Genomic DNA, 21,147 nt, shown 5'->3' with positions numbered 1-21,147 from the left:
TAAGTATAATCATTAACAGACTTTAAGCTTAAAATATAATCTTCAGCAATCTTAAAATATTAAGATAATAAAATAATGAACCCTGGGAATCCATATTACTAACCGAGAATGGTAAACCAGATGGCATGGACGCAGGTAACTGGCGATGGGACCAAGAGACGTACTGCGCAGGAGCGTACAGCTCAACTAACGGAAATAGCAAATAAAACAAATGTGCTGCTTGGGATTGTACAAACCGCTGAACGCTTTACACCAAATTCAAACACTATACAGCTCAACTAACACACGGCCCTAGAGAACGACCACAGAACAAACAAACACGACAGGATTCGGCGCCCTGCCCAAAGTCAAACCGGAGAGAGTATGGATGCCGCAAACGTCCACACTACACAGCATAGTGAAACCTGAGATAGTACGGAAGGCGCATGCGTCACCGCCATATTGTGAGTGGCACTACTGCGGAGTGAAGTTAGGAATAATGTGCTGCTTGGGATTGTACAAACCGCTGAACGCTTTACACCAAATTCAAACGCAATACAGCTCAAAGATACACACACACACGAGCCCACCTGGATAAGATCAATGAACGCAGGCACCTACAATGCGCGTCTGAAACTGCGAAAGCAAAGCAGGCACGGGTTCAAAACGAACGAGCTCGACTGACGGATATACAAACACGAGCCCGCCTGGATAAACAACGCGCCCATAGCTAACAACTAACGACACAGCCACACAGAAAAGAGGATTCTGCACTGCACCCCAGAGTCAAATGTAAGACAATGCGGGGTCCGCAAAGGTCCACAAAGATAGTACGGAATATATAAGAGCACACCCATCAAAAAAAAATCAATCGTGTAAAAGCACATAGTACACACAAATCACGTGCTCTCAGCGCATATAAAGAGTATAAGGACAATACGGAGAATAGAGACCCAAAGGCATTGGAGAGAAAAAAAGGCAGATAAGAGATTATGAAAGCAGTGGAATTCAAAAGGCTCAAACAAACGATGGCACGATACGCATGCAGACAAAGGTACAGAATATGAAAGCAGTAAAATTAGAAAGTATTGTAGCGTCCCAGCCAGGTTGAGGGCTTTTTGGTTTTAAGTGACTGTTAGGTCCGATTGAGGGAAGGCGGAGTACAACACGGAGGACTGATAGCGGGGTATTGATTTGATGCGGTAAGGGGGGGCGTTGGAGAGGGTGCTAGAAAGTTGTGTTTGGGGTTAGGAAGTCAGCGATTGTTCAAGCATTCGCATCATTCAATGGACAAAACGTGGATTTACACAATAATGAACCATATGCTATGAGAATCTGTGGTCCCACAACAGTTGAAGGAATGACAAGTTAAATTTCAAATACACAGTTCCGTTGGGTGTATATTGATGATCTCAGAGAAGTGATGCAAATTTTAACAGGCAAAAAGAAAGGTGATGTATATATTCCGCGAATAACATTACACACCAAAGGAGATCGTGATATGCCATTCGTAGTAAAATGTTTACAGTTTACCGTGAGAATAGCTTTTGCTATGACAATCAATAAATCACAGGGACAAACAGAAAAACTCGGATTATTTATTACAGAAACAGAAACAATATTCACTCACGGGCAGTTATACGTTGCGTTGTCACAATGTGTCTCCAAAAAATATTGTTTTTAATGAAGCTTTAAAGTAAAAGTGAAGATAATGAAATTGAAACAATTCCAAAAAAAAAAATGTAAAATTGTACATGTATATCCAATTAACCAAACACAGGGGTTGGCGAGCGAAGCGAGCAGGGGGCGAAGCCCCCTAGTGGTGTTAAAAAGTGGTCTAGGATAAGCATAGTAAATCCTAACGCAATAATAGCAATAACAATAAACCAAGGATATGATGTTAAACAGTCTCCTTTAAGGTAGTAAAAGAAAAAGAAAAAAAAAGAAAAAAAAAACAAACCATACTTTAATTACTTCCACACACACACACATCTATAACTGTAAATAAAACAAACAAAGCGTCCAAGTAGAGAAAAGGATGTATAATTATAATACCCGTATCTTTACAAGTGGATCAGACAGCAGGTGATATCTCCTTGCCATGCCATGACAGGATATGGCTCACTATTGTCTTTCAAAAGAGTGTCGGGATCAGCTTCCTTAATTCCTTTTCAGCTTTCTCCTTGCTGGAAAATACGTAGTATTGGCCTTGAACATCCACTTTCAGTTTGCTGGGATACAAGAGGCTGTATTTGATATCGGATTTCCGTAACAGCTGTTTAATGTTGTAGAAGGCTGCACGTTTAGCAGTTGTTGACGGTGAGATGTCAGGGAAAATACGAATGAGATTATTTTCAAATATAATCTCTTGCTTGTGTCTGAGAAGTGCCATCACATCAAGCTTACATCGTAATCGCAAACAATAAAAGACCTAGGTTTAAAGGTATTTGATCCGCGTATGCGATAAGCTGCTGCTATCTCAGTATCTGATTTAAAATCATCTCCAATTATTTTAGAGAGTAATTCTACTGCAAATTTCATTGGGTTTGTACTTTCACGTTTCTCAGGTGGACCTTAGATTCTAATACTGTATTATTCCTTCTGCACCCATCTTCCAGGGCCGCAAGTCTGTCTCCGAGTTTTTTGCATTCAGAATTCAGAGCTGTAGCTTTTTCATCGGCGTTAGATGCCAATTGTTCCACTGTTTCTATTCTAGCCGTGAATGCCTGCTTAACATCATCCAGCTGATCGGCAAGTTTTTTCAGTTTAGATCTATTTTCTTCAATGTGTTCCTCTACTTTCCCCACTATACCTTTAAAGGTCGCGTCAAAACGATTCAATAGACGTATTTCCAGGGGGGTATTTTCTGTACGTCGCTTAAATCATCTGAGATCAGATGCCTCATCTTGGATGAGTTAATGCCACTGAAACTCATTCGGGATAAGTCGGTTTTTCAAACGCAGCCGTGTAGTAGATTAGTCGAGCTGGATCTAATCATCCGAGATGATTGCGTGCGCCCATGCTGATTGAAAAGCCCATATATATCGAGTCTAGAAAACATGATAAGCAAGTCTTTGATAGGCTGCAACAAAATGACAAAAGAACGGGCAAATTTTTTTTTCACACAAGCAGAGCAAGACCTTTTATTCGAAGGACATGAAGAATTTCAAGATTTAATATGCACAAGGGGTAACACTGAAAAAGCAGCCCAGACCAGAAAAGACGGCTGGCAAAAAGTGGCCAACAAATTAAACGCGTGTGCACTGTACTTACTGAAAGCAGCATTTCATTTCCTATGTGTCAGATTAATTATTATTTAATATGTCATAATTCCAGATCAAACGTGAGCACAAGGAGAACACGGGAACAGGATAAAGTGAAGTACAAGAATATACTTCAAACTGGTAAAAATTAGTATATAACTATTTAAAGAATTGTTGCCATAAAGAATCATATATAATGTAAAGAACATTAATTTTAAAGCCAATAAGAAGGCAGACAAGCAAAAAACAGGTGGAGGTCCATGTGGTCCAGACCTAACCCCTGCAGAAGAGTTGGCTCTCCAGCAAAATGCCCATCGCCCTATTTTTGAGGGCATTCCAGGGGGAAGCTCCTCCTCAGAACCAGTGGCAGGATGCAGTGGTCACTTCATTTCAGGTAAAGGATGGTCATTGCATACATTTGTCCTCAATGTGTGCCACAGGTAGATTCCATATAGCCCTCTTTTTTTGTTGGGTCAGTTGCAGGGAATGTCATATCCCTAGAACTTATGTCTGACCAACGAGATATTGACAAAGGTCAAATATTTGATGAAGACACTGTGTCTGATTATTCATCAGGAGGAGAGGTACATTTTCCAAATAATGTTTGATCAAACTCCACTGTGATCAGTCCCATGTGTCCCAATCACATTTGGAAATCCTGGTAATGAGAATGTTAGGCTGATTTTTTTGTGAGATTCTTTACAGAAGTGTGGGTGTTTTTACCTGTGTATGCCCTACCTGCAATGGCATGAAACGCCTCTTTTGTTGGCACACGCAGGTGTCCAGGAAACACTATGAAAACCCGAAGGAAATATTTCAGAGCCAAACAGGCTTTACGAATCGCCTGGCAAACTGCACTTTTAGATAGATTTTCTGCATTGCCTACAGTATATAAAAAAGTGCCGCTTGCAAAATACCTCAAAGCAGTGCATACTGTCTGTGTGGTTGTGAGAGCCCGATTTCGCAGAGTTTGACTTCGAATATAAGGTCCTAATAAATTTTTGAGGTACAATATTCCCCCTCGGCTAAAGCGGTATCTTTCGAAAAGAATTTCCTCTGGGAACAATAAAGGATCTTGCCGATCACGCAAAACCCTCTCTATATGAAATTCTCTTCTTATAATTTGTGTACCGATATCAATTGGTCGCTCATTCATGAATGGTGAAGCCATAACTGAATGAATTCCACGCACGGACACTGATTAAGTGTGTGAGCTAATCCTTGCTTACATCGAACAAACCTGCTCCGAGCAGGTTTGAGGATTTGGATGTGCTGCTATGACAACACATCCAGCAAAAGTTTCGAAAAACCGACAGATCGAGGATCAGGCCGTAGCCGTGGCCAATGTTGTGATCATTTCCTTCGGTTCGGACACATTATTTCAGAGTTTGGGGTGGGAAGCAGTCCTTTTTCAAAGACCATAGATGCAAACTTGTATTATAATAGCTGAAATGCCCAGTGTTGCCCAGGAGGAAAATAAAGCATTTTTTTTTATTTAACTGTTTGAGAAAAACACAATTAAAAAAAAACACAACTTTAAAAATAAAAATAAATTAACAAATAGTAAAGACTAACTAATGTCCTTGTCTTGCGGTCTTGTATGTACAGTGGTGTGAAAAACTATTTGCCCCCTTCCTGATTTCTTATTCTTTTGCATGTTTGTCACACAAAATGTTTCTGATCATCAAACACATTTAACCATTAGTCAAATATAACACAAGTAAACACAAAATGCAGTTTGTAAATGGTGGTTTTTATTATTTAGGGAGAAAAAAAAATCCAAACCTACATGGCCCTGTGTGAAAAAGTAATTGCCCCCTGAACCTAATAACTGGTTGGGCCACCCTTAGCAGCAATAACTGCAATCAAGCGTTTGCAATAACTTGCAATGAGTCTTTTACAGCGCTCTGGAGGAATTTTGGCCCACTCATCTTTGCAAAATTGTTGTAATTCAGCTTTATTTGAGGGTTTTCTAGCATGAACCGCCTTTTTAAGGTCATGCCATAGCATCTCAATTGGATTCAGGTCAGGACTTTGACTAGGCCACTCCAAAGTCTTCATTTTGTTTTTCTTCAGCCATTCAGAGGTGGATTTGCTGGTGTGTTTTGGGTCATTGTCCTGTTGCAGCACCCAAGATCGCTTCAGCTTGAGTTGACGAACATATGGCCGGACATTCTCCTTCAGGATTTTTTGGTAGACAGTAGAATTCATGGTTCCATCTATCACAGCAAGCCTTCCAGGTCCTGAAGCAGCAAAACAACCCCAGACCATCACACTACCACCACCATATTTTACTGTTGGTATGATGTTCTTTTTCTGAAATGCTGTGTTCCTTTTACGGCAGATGTAACGGGACATTTGCCTTCCAAAACGTTCAACTTTTGACTCATCAGTCCACAAGGTATTTTCCCAAAAGTCTTGGCAATCATTGAGATGTTTCTTAGCAAAATTGAGACGAGCCCTAATGTTCTTTTTGCTTAACAGTGGTTTGCGTCTTGGAAATCTGCCATACAGGCCGTTTTTGCCCAGTCTCTTTCTTATGGTGGAGTCATGAACACTGACCTTAATTGAGGCAAGTGAGGCCTGTAGTTCTTTAGACGTTGTCCTGGGGTCTTTTGTGACCTCTCGGATGAGTCGTCTCTGCGCTCTTGGGGTAATTTTGGTCGGCCGGCCACTCCTGGGAAGGTTCACCACTGTTCCATGTTTTTGCCATTTGTGGATAATGGCTCTCACTGTGGTTCGCTGGAGTCCCAAAGCTTTAGAAATGGCTTTATAACCTTTACCAGACTGATAGATCTCAATTACTTCTGTTCTCATTTGTTCCTGAATTTCTTTGGATCTTGGCATGATGTCTAGCTTTTGAGGTGCTTTTGGTCTACTTCTCTGTGTCAGGCAGCTCCTATTTAAGTGATTTCTTGATTGAAACAGGTGTGGCAGTAATCAGGCCTGGGGGTGGCTACGGAAATTGAACTCAGGTGTGATACACCACAGTTAGGTTATTTTTTAACAAGGGGGCAATTACTTTTTCACACAGGGCCATGTAGGTTTGGATTTTTTTTCTCCCTAAATAATAAAAACCATCATTTAAAAACTGCATTTTGTGTTTACTTGTGTTATATTTGACTAATGGTTAAATGTGTTTGATGATCAGAAACATTTTGTGTGACAAACATGCAAAAGAATAAGAGATCAGGAAGGGGGCAAATAGTTTTTCACACCACTGTATGTTATCATCCAGTTGACGCTTGGAACTAGCCAACTCTATTTAATTTGAAAAGCAACAGGGGCATGGTGCTGCTTAAACATAAATAATGCTGGCCGTCGCCTGCTATATACTAACTGTGTAAGCCCGTGCCGTTAAAAGCACGGGATCCTAGAAAGTATTGAAATTGTCAGAACTACTCTGAGCATTTCCCTGTTATGAGGATTTGTGTTGCTGACTTGCTCGCATTTTTGTGCATTAGCACCTAAGCGACTGTCTTTCTTAGGAGGTTTCCTTTTGCCAGTGTGCTGGCATCGCTTGCATATCCTTGGAGCTGGAGCCCTCACCCTGACTCTACGTTTCACTTCCAGACCAGACAGACGCACACACCTGCACGCATAGAACTCTTATTTAATTTCAAAAGCAGCAGTAGTGGTCAAACATAAAGAATGCTGGCAGTCACCTCCAGTTCGCCCTCTGGTGGTCGTTCCGAGTGTCAACTGAATGATAACATGCATACAAGACTGTAAGATCACCCCCCCACCCTACCCAGAAGGGGGTGGGTTAGGGCTGATTTCACCCTACAGTATCTTTAGTCGACCATTGAGAAACATGTGTACCAAGTTTCATGAAATATCGCTCCAGCCGTTCGGACGTGATGCTGGAACATACATACATACACACATTGACTTTTAAATACAGTACATCCCCAAAATTCATGGGGTTATGTTCCTAGAGCATCCGCGAATTGTGAAAAACTGCGAATTTTGGATGTGGTTAAAAAAATGCCTATTTTCATAGTTTAAACCCTAAATATGCCCCCAAAACACTAACTTAAATTTCAAACTCAGCTTAATATGTTACCTAAATATAGAGTGTAAAGGTAAACCTGTATACTGTACTGCTATGTCTCCCGCAGTGCTAGAATGTAAAATACTGATGTTACCGCTATATGTACTGTAATTCATGCAAGCACGTTTTCATTGCCAGAAGCCTTAGACAGTGCAGCTTGTTTCGGCGGCATCTTGGGGCTTTAACCGTTAAACTGCCACATACTTGGGGGTTAATGCATCCCTGGACGCCAAATACTTTTTTGCTGCACTTTAAGTAAACGTCACAATTAACAAAGAAAAAAGTGAAATTTTAATGGAACACATTTTTTTTCATGCAAAGAGCATCAGAATTGCTGCATCACTGATCATTTTACACACTGCTAACGAACTGTAAAAACTATTTTAAAAACTACTGGAACAATATGTACAAAGTGCAACTGATGCCATGGATGTAAATCACTGAGGCAACTGTGCTTAAACTGGCTGCAAGCAAGCACACAGAGGTAAGCGCTGATGCTTGCAGGCTAGTCTTAGTGCAGCTTGGGTCACAGAATTGCACACAAACACAGGAGATTGTAGAGACAGTAACTTTATTCAAACTTCAAACAAACATGTCTCTTTCAGAAGTAAAAGGTGCTCAGCATGCAGTTAGTTAACGATTAAACAATAGACAAACATCACAGGGGAGCACAACCCCTGTCTGGGGGAGGACAGATAAACAAAGCAATCAGCCAAAAAGGACAGGTATGGTTCAAGCTTTTAAATAAGCGTAGCATTGCACGAGAAGCCGCAATCGAGAAGACGGTGATTTATTTATTTTTATAGTGGAGATTCTAGCCTTGACCCGATGCACGCACTCACAGAGACAAAAACAAAGCAAACCGGTAATCAAACAGCAAATAAAGAATGTAATGAAAACAAATGAAATAAGAAAACAACGATACCACCCCTGTTCCCCTTATGGCAATTACACATTAAATACAACAAAATACAAACAAAACACACACAGTACATCAAGAAAGAGTTCATGAAAAATGGCAATGGATGAAATGTAATGATGAAAATAGATAGCCCAGAGATCCGCACGTTGAATGGGAATGTACAGATAGTCCTACCAGTAGCTCCTGAAATGATGAAGACGGGTGGATGGGTTCAGGAGCGCTCCTTTCTTTGCAGGATGCCCATGAATCTACTTACAGTCCTCATGTACACAGGCAGACAATCCAGACACACGAAATGATCCAGGACAAAATGAATAAGTACAGGTAACCCAACAGAAGGCAGACAGACAGGAGCTTGAAACACAAACTACAAAAACTTTTTTTTTTGCTTTTGGTCACTGACCCCCTTTTTAAAAGCCGCGCTGACATCCTTTGACCTCAACAGCCCCAACACCCTCAGCAGAAGACCAATCAGAGCCACTGCAGGGACTGCTGGGAGTTGCAGTTTCAAATTCTATTGGCTACTTTCACCATCCCAAGTCGCGGTTTTCTCTACAGCTGCTTCCTGTTCTCTCTACAGTACAGTATTGCCATGAAAAAACCCATAAAAATTGTGCAGAATATTTGCAGTTTCTGCTAACAATTATTAGTTAGGTTCTAAGGAAAAATCCGCGAACAACTGAGGCCGTGAACTCTGAACCGTGACTTCGCGGGGGTCTACTGTATATATAGATGAACTACCTTGCAGGAAACCAGTTAAGTTTACACTGACGTCATTGGTCCAGGGGTGTTTCTAGGATTCGTAGGTATCAGGGTTTTAGCCCCCTTTGCAATTGTTGCACTTGTTTTTACATGTATATAAAATCATAGAACGGGTTTGGTTTTGGTGATCTCTTGGGCTTCTGTGCATGTTCATATACTGTAACAATGTAACCCTGATCGGTGCTATACTGCATATGATAGACAAAAAGTCTCACCACTACAGATCCATACATATAACTGAGAAAAAGACTGGAACTAAGTACATTAGATCAGGGGCTTAAGCCTGCAACTGTGTGGGTCCATTCTTGTCTTGGATCTGACGACACTACATCCTCCTCTACTTCTCTCTCCCTCAACAGAGCGTTATAGTGTGCCTGCTTACCATTGAGTTTCACCAAACGTTGTGCTTACATTTCAGATCTCACCATACACGACAAATGTACATCTTCATTGGCTCCCTGTGTCTTACAGGACTGAATATAAAATTCTATCAATAACCTACAAAGCTTTAAATGACCTTGTACTGGACTGCATCAGTGACCATCTAAATCACTATGCTCTTGTTCACCTACTAAGGTCCTATGATTCAGGTAATCTTGTTGTGCCTCACATTAACCTACAATCTATGGGTGACAGGGCCTTCAGCTCCATAGCACCCAGACTTTGGAATGACATCCCGAAATTAATTAGATCAGCTGACTCCATTCATTCTTTTAAAAAAAAACAACTTAAAACATCTAGTTTGGAAAGCTTTTAATTTAACTTAACATTCTGCCCTTTCTTTCAGTTTACCTCTCTGTCCAGGTGCTCAGGATAATTTGTGTGTCTGTTATGTCACAAATTAGGTTATTTGTTAGGTTTTTCTTTTAGTATTGAATTTAGCAGTTTACTCTGGTTTATTGTTCTTTATTCTATTTAATGCTTTGTTATCTGTTTCATTGTTCTATTCAGGAAAACATTTGTATCCAATGTTACATATACCCTGTTGTTTTTTTCCTAAGACTCTGTGAAGCGCCTTGAGCATGGGAAAGGCGCTATATAAATAAAATGTATTATTATTATTATTAATAAGTATGATTTAATATTACTCCAGTGCTACCATTTTAACTAATATGGATTAGGGAGAAAATAATGCAGATTAAATAAGGAAATGGTACAAAGCACTCAACATTAATATATCAAAAGGAGATGAAACAAACCTCAAATAAAACTAGGGGCCACATAACTGCGGAAGTTATTGACATGCAAACTATTTCAGTTTCTTAAGATTCAGTAGTACTATTTGTACTGCTACGTATACAGAGTAGAATGAATTACTTACTTGTCATGCCCAACTAAAAAACAAATTGCCGGTGTCATAATTTAGCTATTCACAGAAAACGGAATGCCAACTAAACATTGTTTTAATAATATTACAAGAATAACTGCACTTGATGCTTAAGGATGGTCTGGATAATGTTCTGTTTTTTTCTTTATCATGTTACAGATCAGTGTTTCTCAGTCACCGCAAGTTACTACTGTTCATATTGGTAGTGGGTTGTGTACTGTGTTACACCCAATCTCCCTCCCACTGTAATGACCGTGGTTGATTCACTAAGGGGGAGCTCTGATGATCACCCTCAATTATTGTTTGGTGGGTGGTGAAGAAAATATGGAAAAATGGCAAAAAGTAGGTTGCAACACTAAAAGGTAGAGAAAAATTGTTATAAACAGGCTGGTTTAATGTTTTAAGTCAAGGAAAAATAAATAAAATAACTAGCAGTCTATGGTCATGTATTAAGCAACATGATATGAATAAACGCTATATAAATGTAATGAATTATTATTATATTATGTGCAGGATGAAACTAACTCCAAGATGGATTCAGGAAATTCACCTCATTTACAAAAAGATTTACCAAAAAATACAGAATGAGAGGACCAATTTTACACAAAAATGCTTCAGTGTATCAATTAAGTAGATGACTACCAAAGCAAACTACCTCAAAAACTAATAACAAAAGAACTACTTAATAATTTAATACTATATTCTATGCAACTAACTTGTCACTACTTTACAAAAGACTTTAGGACAAAATCACATTATTGACACAACAGAGAGAGGTTTTGAACCATCTATAGAGTATACTGGATCTGCTAAATCAGGCATGTCAAACACGCGGCCCGCAACAGAAATCTGTGCGGCCCGCATGACAGATCCTAGTTAGCACTGAACTTGTACAAAATGATTACTATTGTTTGTGATTGAATCATTCTGCATCTTCAGTGTTACTTATTGACTTTTCTTACTTCTGCCTTCTGACAAAAGCGCGTTTTCCCATGGCATTACGGTACCGGAAACGTCATCTGCCAGTATAGCCACGAGCCTTGACCAAAGTTAATGAGCCGCAACATCACAACTGAAGTGCTAGGCTGCAGCAGCGGGTAGCAGGGGTGGTCTTAGGCATGTGCAAACTGTGCACTTGCACAGGGCCACCAAATCCCAGGGGCCGCCATGCGAATATCCAAATGGAATTGACTGAAGTGCAGTCAGATTCTATTCTGAAGGCAAAATACAATGAAGTTGGTGTGCCAGGCTTGTATGCTTACCTGCCACCCTCGTATGTACAGATCTGTAAGTTGACATCGAGAGTACAGTCAATGTTCGGAAGCACTTACCTTTGTGAGCAGTTTTCGTTAATGAAAGCTACCAAAACCCCACATCGCTCAAGACTTACTGTTGAGCACCTTTCATCCCTCATAAAAGTTGCAGCTGCACAAGATTTCAAGCCTGATTTTGACGAACTGGTTACTAACAAGAGAACAAGTGTCGGGACAAAAGAAATAAATCTCACACTGTAAGACTCCTATATAAGCAATGAATATAATATAATAAGGACCTAGCTAAGAGGCTAAAACTAATTCTACACTGTTGTACAGAGACCGTATGGAAATAAATTGCTTTTCTTTAAACTTTAAGTGTTACATTTTTTAAAGTTTACAGTATTGGAAAGAAAGCTACAGTAACTTTGTATAATAGTATAATAGTATTTGTTACAGTGCGGCCCACTGACGCACGTATGGCAGTCGAAGCGGCCCACCAATGGTAGTGAGTTTGACATGCCTGTGCTAAATACAATTCTAAGGTCACATGCAGGCTATATGCACTGAGCCTAACACAATAATCAACCTAGTCTATCAAAGACGTACTCATCCAACCTAATACAAAAAATGATTTCAGATTTGGAAACAACCTGTGCAAACAGAACTGGACAACAGGCCACTTGCCCAACAGCATACACCTTTGCAATATTTCCTAAATTAGCTAAACCGCATCAGAAAACAAAGGCACTAAACTACCGTTGAACTTTTTAAGTTCCACAATGAGCTGCTTTCAAAAACACTCCATGATAATTATTTCAATGAATAACTTAGTAATATTTAGGAGAAACTTACATCTAACCAAATTCAATCAGAGGCTCCGTGTTCTTATTTAGAGACATATTTTAAAGTAACAAAATAGTTTTTGTTTTTCCCTTATTGCTCATACACAGAGGTCCTTGAATGTCTAACGGCTATTCGCTCTGCTTATTTTGGCAGTGTTAAATCATATGTACCTTAAATACCAAAACTGCACAGAGAATGCCAGATTAAGTGCAAGTACAGCTTAAGTATAACTACTTACACATTCCAAACGGTGTGCTACATAACTCATTGTAGAGGACAGTGAAGAGTCTATTAAACTAACAAGTCTTTCTCATAAAGTGCATATCATGTCTCCAGAATCCACTATTCCATTGTATAATTATATTATTTAAACATTTTAACTTCTATGTGAACTTGCAACATATATTTAAATTAAACTTTAGATGACACAAATCTACCAGTATCTGAATTCCATCAGTGTTTAGCGATTCCATATACATTAGGGTAGCTGATGACCCAGCTAACTTAAAATGATTTGACATCTCAGCTAATTTGTTCAAGCCTATTAGTTTAATCTATAGGCACTACCAGCATTAAGATCTGTTGTTTGCCTGTTAAAATATGTTGAAAAAAGTCAACAATTTCCAAGGTGTGTATTTTTTCTTGACTTTATATCTTCCACTTACCTTTGGAGTGCTCAGTATCAGGATTAAGTACAATGCGGATATATTTGAGCTCCCCAAATCTCAGAAGAACTTCTTCTAATCCTTCTTCATCTGTGTCAAAGGCAAGATTCCTACAACAAAACATTTATGAAAAAAATAAAATAAAAAAAAAAGCATATATTATTTATATATAGGGGTGGGCAAAAGTAGGTTACACAAGGCCAGCAATTTGAGCACCCAAGTGCACTGTGCCATTCTTTTGAGTTAATAAAGCTATTATAATAATCATAACCTGCATGTCTTTTTCCATATGAACAACTGTAAACCTACTTTTGCCAACCCATGTGTATGTGCTATATATATGCACACACACACAGCATATACATGCTTAAGGCTAATACAAATGGGATACATAAAACACTGAAAAAGGTTACAGCATTTTTAACTATAGTAACAAACATGCTTTGTAAATATAAGATACTTAAAGTTTCATACAAAAAAAAAACATTAAACAAATTATGTTTTAGAAATAAAACACTCAATTGCTTGCTCATTCTAATTTAAAAAGAAGATTGGTATTTGAAACTAATCTGAAATGCTTCCAACAAAAATCATTGTAGCCATCATGTAGTTGTTTACATGGAGACCTTTTCTAATTATTGTGAACACTCACCCACACTAGAATCTTGGAAAAAGGTGACAAATATATGTGATAAATTATTTATTTAATATCTCATTTAGATGTAGTAAGCATTCCTGAAAAGTGCAGAAGGCTTGGTTTTTGAAACAATGTGGATTTGCCAATTTGAAGCGCACATATTGGTAGTTCTAAGACTTTTTTCCTCTACTAAACTTTTCTCTTTAGGCTGTAATTGTAATCTCATCAGAAAAAAAATGTTTGTTCTGTGTGTTTTCTTTCTTTTTTTAATAAACTTAAAAATACAAGTCAAGTCATGACAAGCATGCACCGGTACAGTGTGTTGCCGCACCTACCACACGATGAAACAACTTGGGATCCCAGTTGGCAACCCCCCAGGCAGAGACACGGTCCAGTTCCATCCTCTGGAAATGACCCTCTATCTGCCGCAGCCAGGTGTTACGTGGACGACCCCTTGGCCTGGTCCAGCCACTCGGGTTCCCAACAATGAGGACTCTACAAGCTGGATCACCCTCAGGGAAATGCGCCACATGTCCGTAGTGTCGTAACGGACGCTACCTCACAATGCAGGTAATGTGCCTCATTCAGGACTCCATGAACAACCACTTATTCGATACAAAGTCAAACCAACGGTACCCAAGGATTTTCTGGAGAGACACAGTACCAAAGGAGTCCAGACTTCGTCTCAGGTCACTGGATAGCGTCCATGTCTTGCAACCATATAGCAAGACAGGAAACACCAGTACTCTAAAGACTTGGACCTTCGTCCTTTTGCATAGATATTTGGAGCACTGCACACCCTTTTCTAACTACCTCATGACCCCCCCATGCTCTCCCAATCCGTCTACCGACTTCACAGGAAGAGTCACCAGAGACATGAATGTCACTGCCAAGTTAAGTAAACCTCTCGACAAGGTCAACACTCTCTCCGCAAACAGACACACTGCTGATGGCTGTGCCCAAGAGGTCATTAAAGGCCTGGATTTTGGTTTTTATCCAGGACAGTCGCAAGCCCAAACACTCAGACTCCTCGCTCAGTCTCTCGAGTGCCCCGATCAAAGCCTCCATTGACTCCGCAAAGATCACAGCATTGTCAGCAAAGTCAAGACCCGTGAATCTTTCTTCACCAACAGATGCCCCACAGCCGCTGGACCCCACAACGTTGCCCAACACCCAGTCCATACAAGCATTGAACAGAGTAGGAGCAAGAACACACCCTTGACAAACCCCAGAATCAACTGGGAAAAACACACTGCCTCCACTCTGCACAGCACTCACAGTACCAGTATACAGACTGCTCATGATATCCAGCAACCTCGAGGGGATCCCGTGAACCCTCAGGACAGCAAGATCAACTGAGCTGAACGCTTTACGAAAATCGACAAAGGCTGCTAAGAAACTCTGCCGATATTCATGTTTGTGCTCCATGAGAACCCTCAGTGCCAGGATGTGGTCGATGGTAGACTTCTTAGGTGTAAAACCAGACTGTTCCAGTCGCTGGTAGGTGAGCAAGTGATCATGGATCCTATTGAGGACGACCCTAGCAAGGACCTTACCCAGCACCGAGAGCAGTGTTATCCCCCTGTAGTTGCTGAAATCCAGGCGATCACCCTTCCCTCTCCAGATAGGGACAACAAGTCCCATTTTCCAGTCAGTTGGGATGATGCCTATCTCCCAAATGGAAGCAAAGATTGCTTAATACAGCTTAATAAAAAAAATTGTGATTTATCTGACAAATCACAACAGGCCATGATTAAAAAACAATTAAAAAAATAAACTATTTTAAAAATATCAAACATCCCTAAAACTACACTAAATATTCACTAGGCCTGCTTACCGAATAAACACAGTTCGTCCTTCATTAACATCATTTGAAATGACTTTTGTCTTTTTCTTGGTTGAAATGGCACCTAAAAAGCAGAAAAAGTGACCAACAGAAAAAACATTAACAATGTTAGCTTAACACATATTTATAACTGACAACTCCAAAACAGTAAGCACTAAAATAGGTGTTTAAAAACATTAAAACAGAATGCAAATTTTGCATCAACAAAGGATACTTTTTTATATAAAGTATTGCAGGCAAAATATTTTAGTGAGGGCATAGAAAATAATGACTATTTAACCTATGCGCTAGTTTCTTTTTGGAACAAGGTCAAAGAAAACTTACAAAAAAGATAGAATTTTCATACATGACATGAGGTTAAATGTTAGAATGTGCATGTGGTTTTACCACAAATAGTGCTAGCTGCACCCTCCTCAGCATTCCCAACCTGTACTGAAATATTCACTTACAGTAGGGGTGGGCGGTATGACCAAAATTCTATATCACAGTATTTTTCTAAATTACCCTGGTTTCACGGTATTCAACGATATTTTTTTCCCCTTGCATGAGTGGATGTTAACCACATTTTCCACTGCAATTACTGGCTAAGAATAACCTATTCCACTGTCAAGAGTATTGTACATTGTACAAAAAAAAAAAACATTTTAATGTGCACACAAGTATTAATACAGTTTTGCATTGCCCCATAAAGTGATAGTTTTCAAGGGGGTGGCACTAATGGAGAAGGTATCACATTGCATGACAGATGCAGTCAAAATATAGAACCTTTTTATTGAACAAATTTTGTAAAAACAAACTATAATTTTGACAACATATTTTCAACCATACAAAGAGGCATTTAGACTTAGTAAAATATCCAGAAGTGCTTGTCAAAAATTGTATTGCACCGAATATGTCTTAGAAAAGGAATAAATAGTAAATATTTTTTGTAAACCAACTACACTTTGTTAATGTTAACAATCTCTGTCCACTGACACGTTAAAGTGACTTTTTAAACAACTTTATCATCATTAAACTGCATAATATTTAAACTAGTAAATAATAACAATAAAATAAATAATAGTATTATTACTGATAGTTGCACTATTACTTCAAGACTTCAAGCCCAGGTGCATTACACAGTATTCACCAAATTAAAATAAAATAAAACAAGTGCAACTTGGTGATGACATCTTTACCAACTGAACCATCATTTAGGTAAACTGCATTAATATGGACCTTGCTTCAAGCTAAGCTATACTGGGAAGAAAAAAACAAACTATATGTCGAGAACAAAGTCAACATTTCCACTTTAATCTCAACATAAACGGCGAGAATAAAGTCAACATTTCCACTTTATTCTCATAGTTTACTTCAGAATTAAAGTAGAATGTCGTAAACTAAACTTCTTCCTAAAATCAATGTTTAATCAATTACTTAATTTACCCTGTCATAAATTAATGCAGCACATTAAATGCTTTGTGTTACGTTCCCCGACCCAGTGGTTAATCACTATGCTTCTTAAACTGACTTCCTCCGCACTAAGAGAAGACAGCGATCACCATACAGAATCCACTCACTTCATGATATTCCTGCTTTCTGAAAATTTTGAATGCTAAGATAAATACTTGATTAGAATGCTAAGATAAATACTTGATATCATTTTCATGATGAAATGCATTAAAGCAGGTATTACACATGCACGGTAGTGAGGCGGTAGTGCTGCTCCCTCGCAGTAAGGGGTCCCCAGGTGTATGGTCAGTGTAGAGAACTTTATGGCAGGTGTGACGAAGCTCCAAAAAACTGGATGTATGACTAGCTATCGCACAGGTTTAACTTAAATATTGTGTAAATGTTGGGTTTGTGATCTCCTGGTCGGAGAAACGAACACAGAATTCAATGCATGTTCTTCTGAGCGGGCTATCTTTATTGCATGCATGCTGTCTCTATCTGACGTCTATAAAGTCAACATGTCGACTTTATTCTCGTCATAAGCATCAAGATTAAAGTGGAAATGTCGAGAATAAAGTCAAAATGTCGTCACACTATTACACAGTACCCAGGTACATTACACTGTATTGAAAACAAATAAAACAAGTACAACTTGGCTTGCAGTATTATCCAGTAGTATAGAAACAGTATTTACACATCTGACCTTTTAAAACTAAAGTATCTCCAGGCGACGGACGTGACTCCTTTTTTTCGGCAAAAGTTCTTCTGTTCATCATGTTCAACTTTACTTTTAGATCAGTTTCAGAATGCTCTCTGTCCATTTTCACCGCGCGGCATACCTATGCTACCGCCCACTATTTGGTGGTGTAGCAGTGAAAAAGAGCCCTAGTGCAACAAATCTGTGTTTAGCAGTGTAGCAGTGAAAAAGGTCCCCACTTGAACAGTTTCCCGCTGCGCCACGTTCCAAACGTCGTTTAGGCAATTTAAACCGGTGTTGCGGTATAAAAAAAATCCATATCATAAAAAAATAAAAAACGGTTTTCGGTATGAACCGGTATACCGCCCAGCACTAACTTACAGTATATTAACACTAGAATTACCAGAGCCTACGAAAAAACTCGTATATCCGGCCCACCTTAAATCGCTTCTTAAATCCGTTCACACCTCTCCGCCAGCATCCTTTGTCCTCTAAATGTGCTGATAAAAGACAAGCTGCCAGCAGCCGGCTATTCCATCCCCCCACCGACTTAGAACGTGAGCGAAGTTTTCCCAGCTCACACCTTGATTGATTATGTGGGAGTGAAGTGGAGTTTTACAGTGGAAATAAGAGATCATTATTCTAAAGTAATCTGTGTAAACACATTGTTAAAACAGAAACTTTTTCATATTTTAGTAATAAATGTTACAAAATGTAGTAGGCATAAACTATAGAATATATAAAGCCCGAGTTCCAAAGATCAAATAAACACTTTCACAAAAGCTTCAAGAATGCTTCCATGGCGTAGCGCGCTAAGATTTGCCTCTTAGCGCAGAGCAGCTTTTCCTTGCCTCACAGACCTGAGTTCGATTCCCCGCTGGGGATGAAGTGTTGCTTTTTTTTTTTCTTTTCTTTTTAACCTCAAACGGACATAAAATTTATATATTGGTATGCACTGTCAGTTACTGAGATCGTTATATTTTCATGTGGGATGCTCCTTTTCAAATATTTTTTTAACAATTGAGACTGCAATTAACAGGAACAACTGTCCTTACAACTTATTTTTAAGATCCATAACACACAGACAGACAGAGCACTGCGTAATAGAGAGACAGACAGGCAGAGAAGTCACTAGATATATAAATAAACAGGGAAGCCACGTGTACTGAAAGAAAAAAAGAACATGTGCGTTGTCCCTGACTCTCTAAGTAAGATCGGGGGAGGGGTGATGTTAGAGCGCCTGCGCTTATTCAGTGCAGCTGGGACAACGCACATGTTGTTCTTTTTTTCTTTCAGTAACTGGTAACTATTTGCCTACATTACAGTTTCATCCGATTACAATAATTAACAATAGTTCATTCAAATATCTGAGGTCAAAATACAAATAAAGGAAGGAAGGGGAATGTAACAACCAATCTGTGCGTTTTCTGTATTCTTGGTTTCACATGGATAAAAAAGGATAGCACAAACTGCACTTATTATTCAACAAATACAATCCTGAAAAAACCTTTATTTTTTTTTTTTACATAATATTGTTTTAGTCCAAATAAGAACTTATTCTTAAATATTAAAAAAAGAAAAAGCAAAATTGTTTACAGTGTGCTCCTAGCTTTGTAATATTTTGGAAGAACCTTTTCATAATATTTAAAAAAACTTTTAAATGGTAAGAAAAATTAATCTCTATTCTGTATATCAAAACTAAACATACTTATTCAGTTTTTATTACCCTAGGTTCTTGTCTATAAGCCGGACTCATGTATAAGCCGGAGACCAAAAATCATACGAATTTTTAAAATAAAATCGTATCATAGATAAGCCGGACTCATGGATAAGCCGAACGTACTATAACCTATAACTAATAGAAGGGAGGGAGGTCAGTGGTCTCATTCGCACCCATTTAATTTCTTTAAGGGGGGAGTGTGAGAGTGAGATATTGGCGTCTCTCTCACTCCCCGCATGGCACGGTTGGAGCGGCCGGAGAGCGTTCTTTCTGCTCTGGGCGTCGCCGAGTCAACACGCGCGCGTATCGGTCATTTAAATTGTGATTTTATATGTAAGCATATTTAAATGTATATCGCGGATTTTTTGCTGGTTCACGGATTTCTGCGGACAATGGGTCTTTTAATTTCTGGTACATGCTTCCTCAGTTGGTTTGCCCAGTTGATTTCATACAAGGGGCGCTATTGGCAGATGGCTGAGAAGCTACCCAACTTACTTTTCTCTGTCTCTCTTGCGCTGACTATCTGTGATCCTGACGTATGGGGATTGAGCAGGGGGGCTGTTTGCACACCTAGACGATATGGACGCTCGTCTAAAAATGCTGAAAGATTATCTTCACGTTGCTATCTTTTGTAAAGCTGATTCCTGAAAAGACATGCTGCACAGTGCTTCGCATACTTAAAAGCTCGAAGGGCACGTATTGATTTTTGACTGAAAAACAAACTGTGTCTCTCTCTCTTCCTGCTTCTGACGGAGGGGGTGTGAGCTGCCGCCTTCAACAGCTTTGTGCCGCGGTGCTTCGCATACTTAAAAGCCAAACAGACATATTGATTTGTTTGCTTCACTCCTTTGAAGAGGAAGATATGTTTGCACTCTTTTAATTGTGAGACAGAACTGTCATCTCTGTCTTGTCATGGAGCACAGTTTAAACTTTTGAAAAAGAGACAAATGTTTGTTTGTAGTGTTTGAATAACGTTCCTGTCTCTCTACAACCTCCTGTGTTTCTGCGCAAATCTGCGACCCAAGCATGACAATATAAAAATAACCATATAAACATATGGTTTCTACTTCGCGGATTTTCTTATTTCGCGGGTGGCTCTGGAACGCAACCCCCGCGATGGATGTATAAGCCGGACTTATGTATAAGCCGATATTCTATTTTTTCATTTTCACAACTTTTTTCCTTAGATAAGCCGCGGCTTATAGACAAGAACTTAGGGTAGTTGCCTCAACCTCAGTAGTGGGAAAACTTAATCTTCCACATAATATTTAATCTCCATTATGATTTACATTTATGGGATGTTTCAGAATATAAATGCTTTTAAATTATTAGTGGATGCTGATGTTTAAAAGAATTCAGAAAAAAGCAATAATACAATAATAATTTTTTTTCTGGCAGGAACAATTTTTAAAAAAAAACTTTTGACAGTATGTGAAAAAAGCACTTTTACAGCAAACTGCTACAGAGCTAAATTTAGACTCACAATGCCATAAAATAATTTGATAAGTGGTTTATGTAAAATTGATAACAAATGATTACTTACCATTCCCCTCATCTGCAGAATCAAGATTTTGTAAATCATCCTCTTCTGAATCTGCATCACTGTCTTCAGCCTCACTGGCATCTGAAATGCTTGCTTCATCAGAACTTGTTGAACTGTTATCAGCTTCAGAGTCAGACCTTTCCTTTTCACTAGCACGGTTAGAGAGCTTTTCAACAGGTCTATGAAAACAAATTAGATAGTG

At 39.1% G+C, this 21,147-nt stretch overlaps 1 protein-coding gene across 1 annotated transcript in view; it reads right to left on the bottom strand.

Annotated features, from left to right (window-relative positions):
- The window catches only part of rbm28 (RNA binding motif protein 28), an 83,781-nt gene that overhangs the window by 45,657 nt on the left and 16,977 nt on the right, over positions 1-21,147 (bottom strand). The window contains exons 8-10 of the mRNA XM_028814853.2: positions 20,946-21,124; positions 15,546-15,618; positions 13,072-13,181 (exon numbers count right to left, since the gene is read on the bottom strand). Coding sequence (XP_028670686.1) covers positions 13,072-13,181; positions 15,546-15,618; positions 20,946-21,124 — 362 coding nt within the window. The remainder of the gene's footprint in view (positions 1-13,071; positions 13,182-15,545; positions 15,619-20,945; positions 21,125-21,147) is intronic.

Source organism: Erpetoichthys calabaricus, chromosome 1 (assembly GCF_900747795.2).
Source record: "Erpetoichthys calabaricus chromosome 1, fErpCal1.3, whole genome shotgun sequence".
Taxonomy (NCBI): Eukaryota; Metazoa; Chordata; class Cladistia; order Polypteriformes; family Polypteridae; genus Erpetoichthys; species Erpetoichthys calabaricus.
Note: the sequence above shows the minus strand (reverse complement) of the source record. Positions and strands in the feature narration are given on the sequence as shown.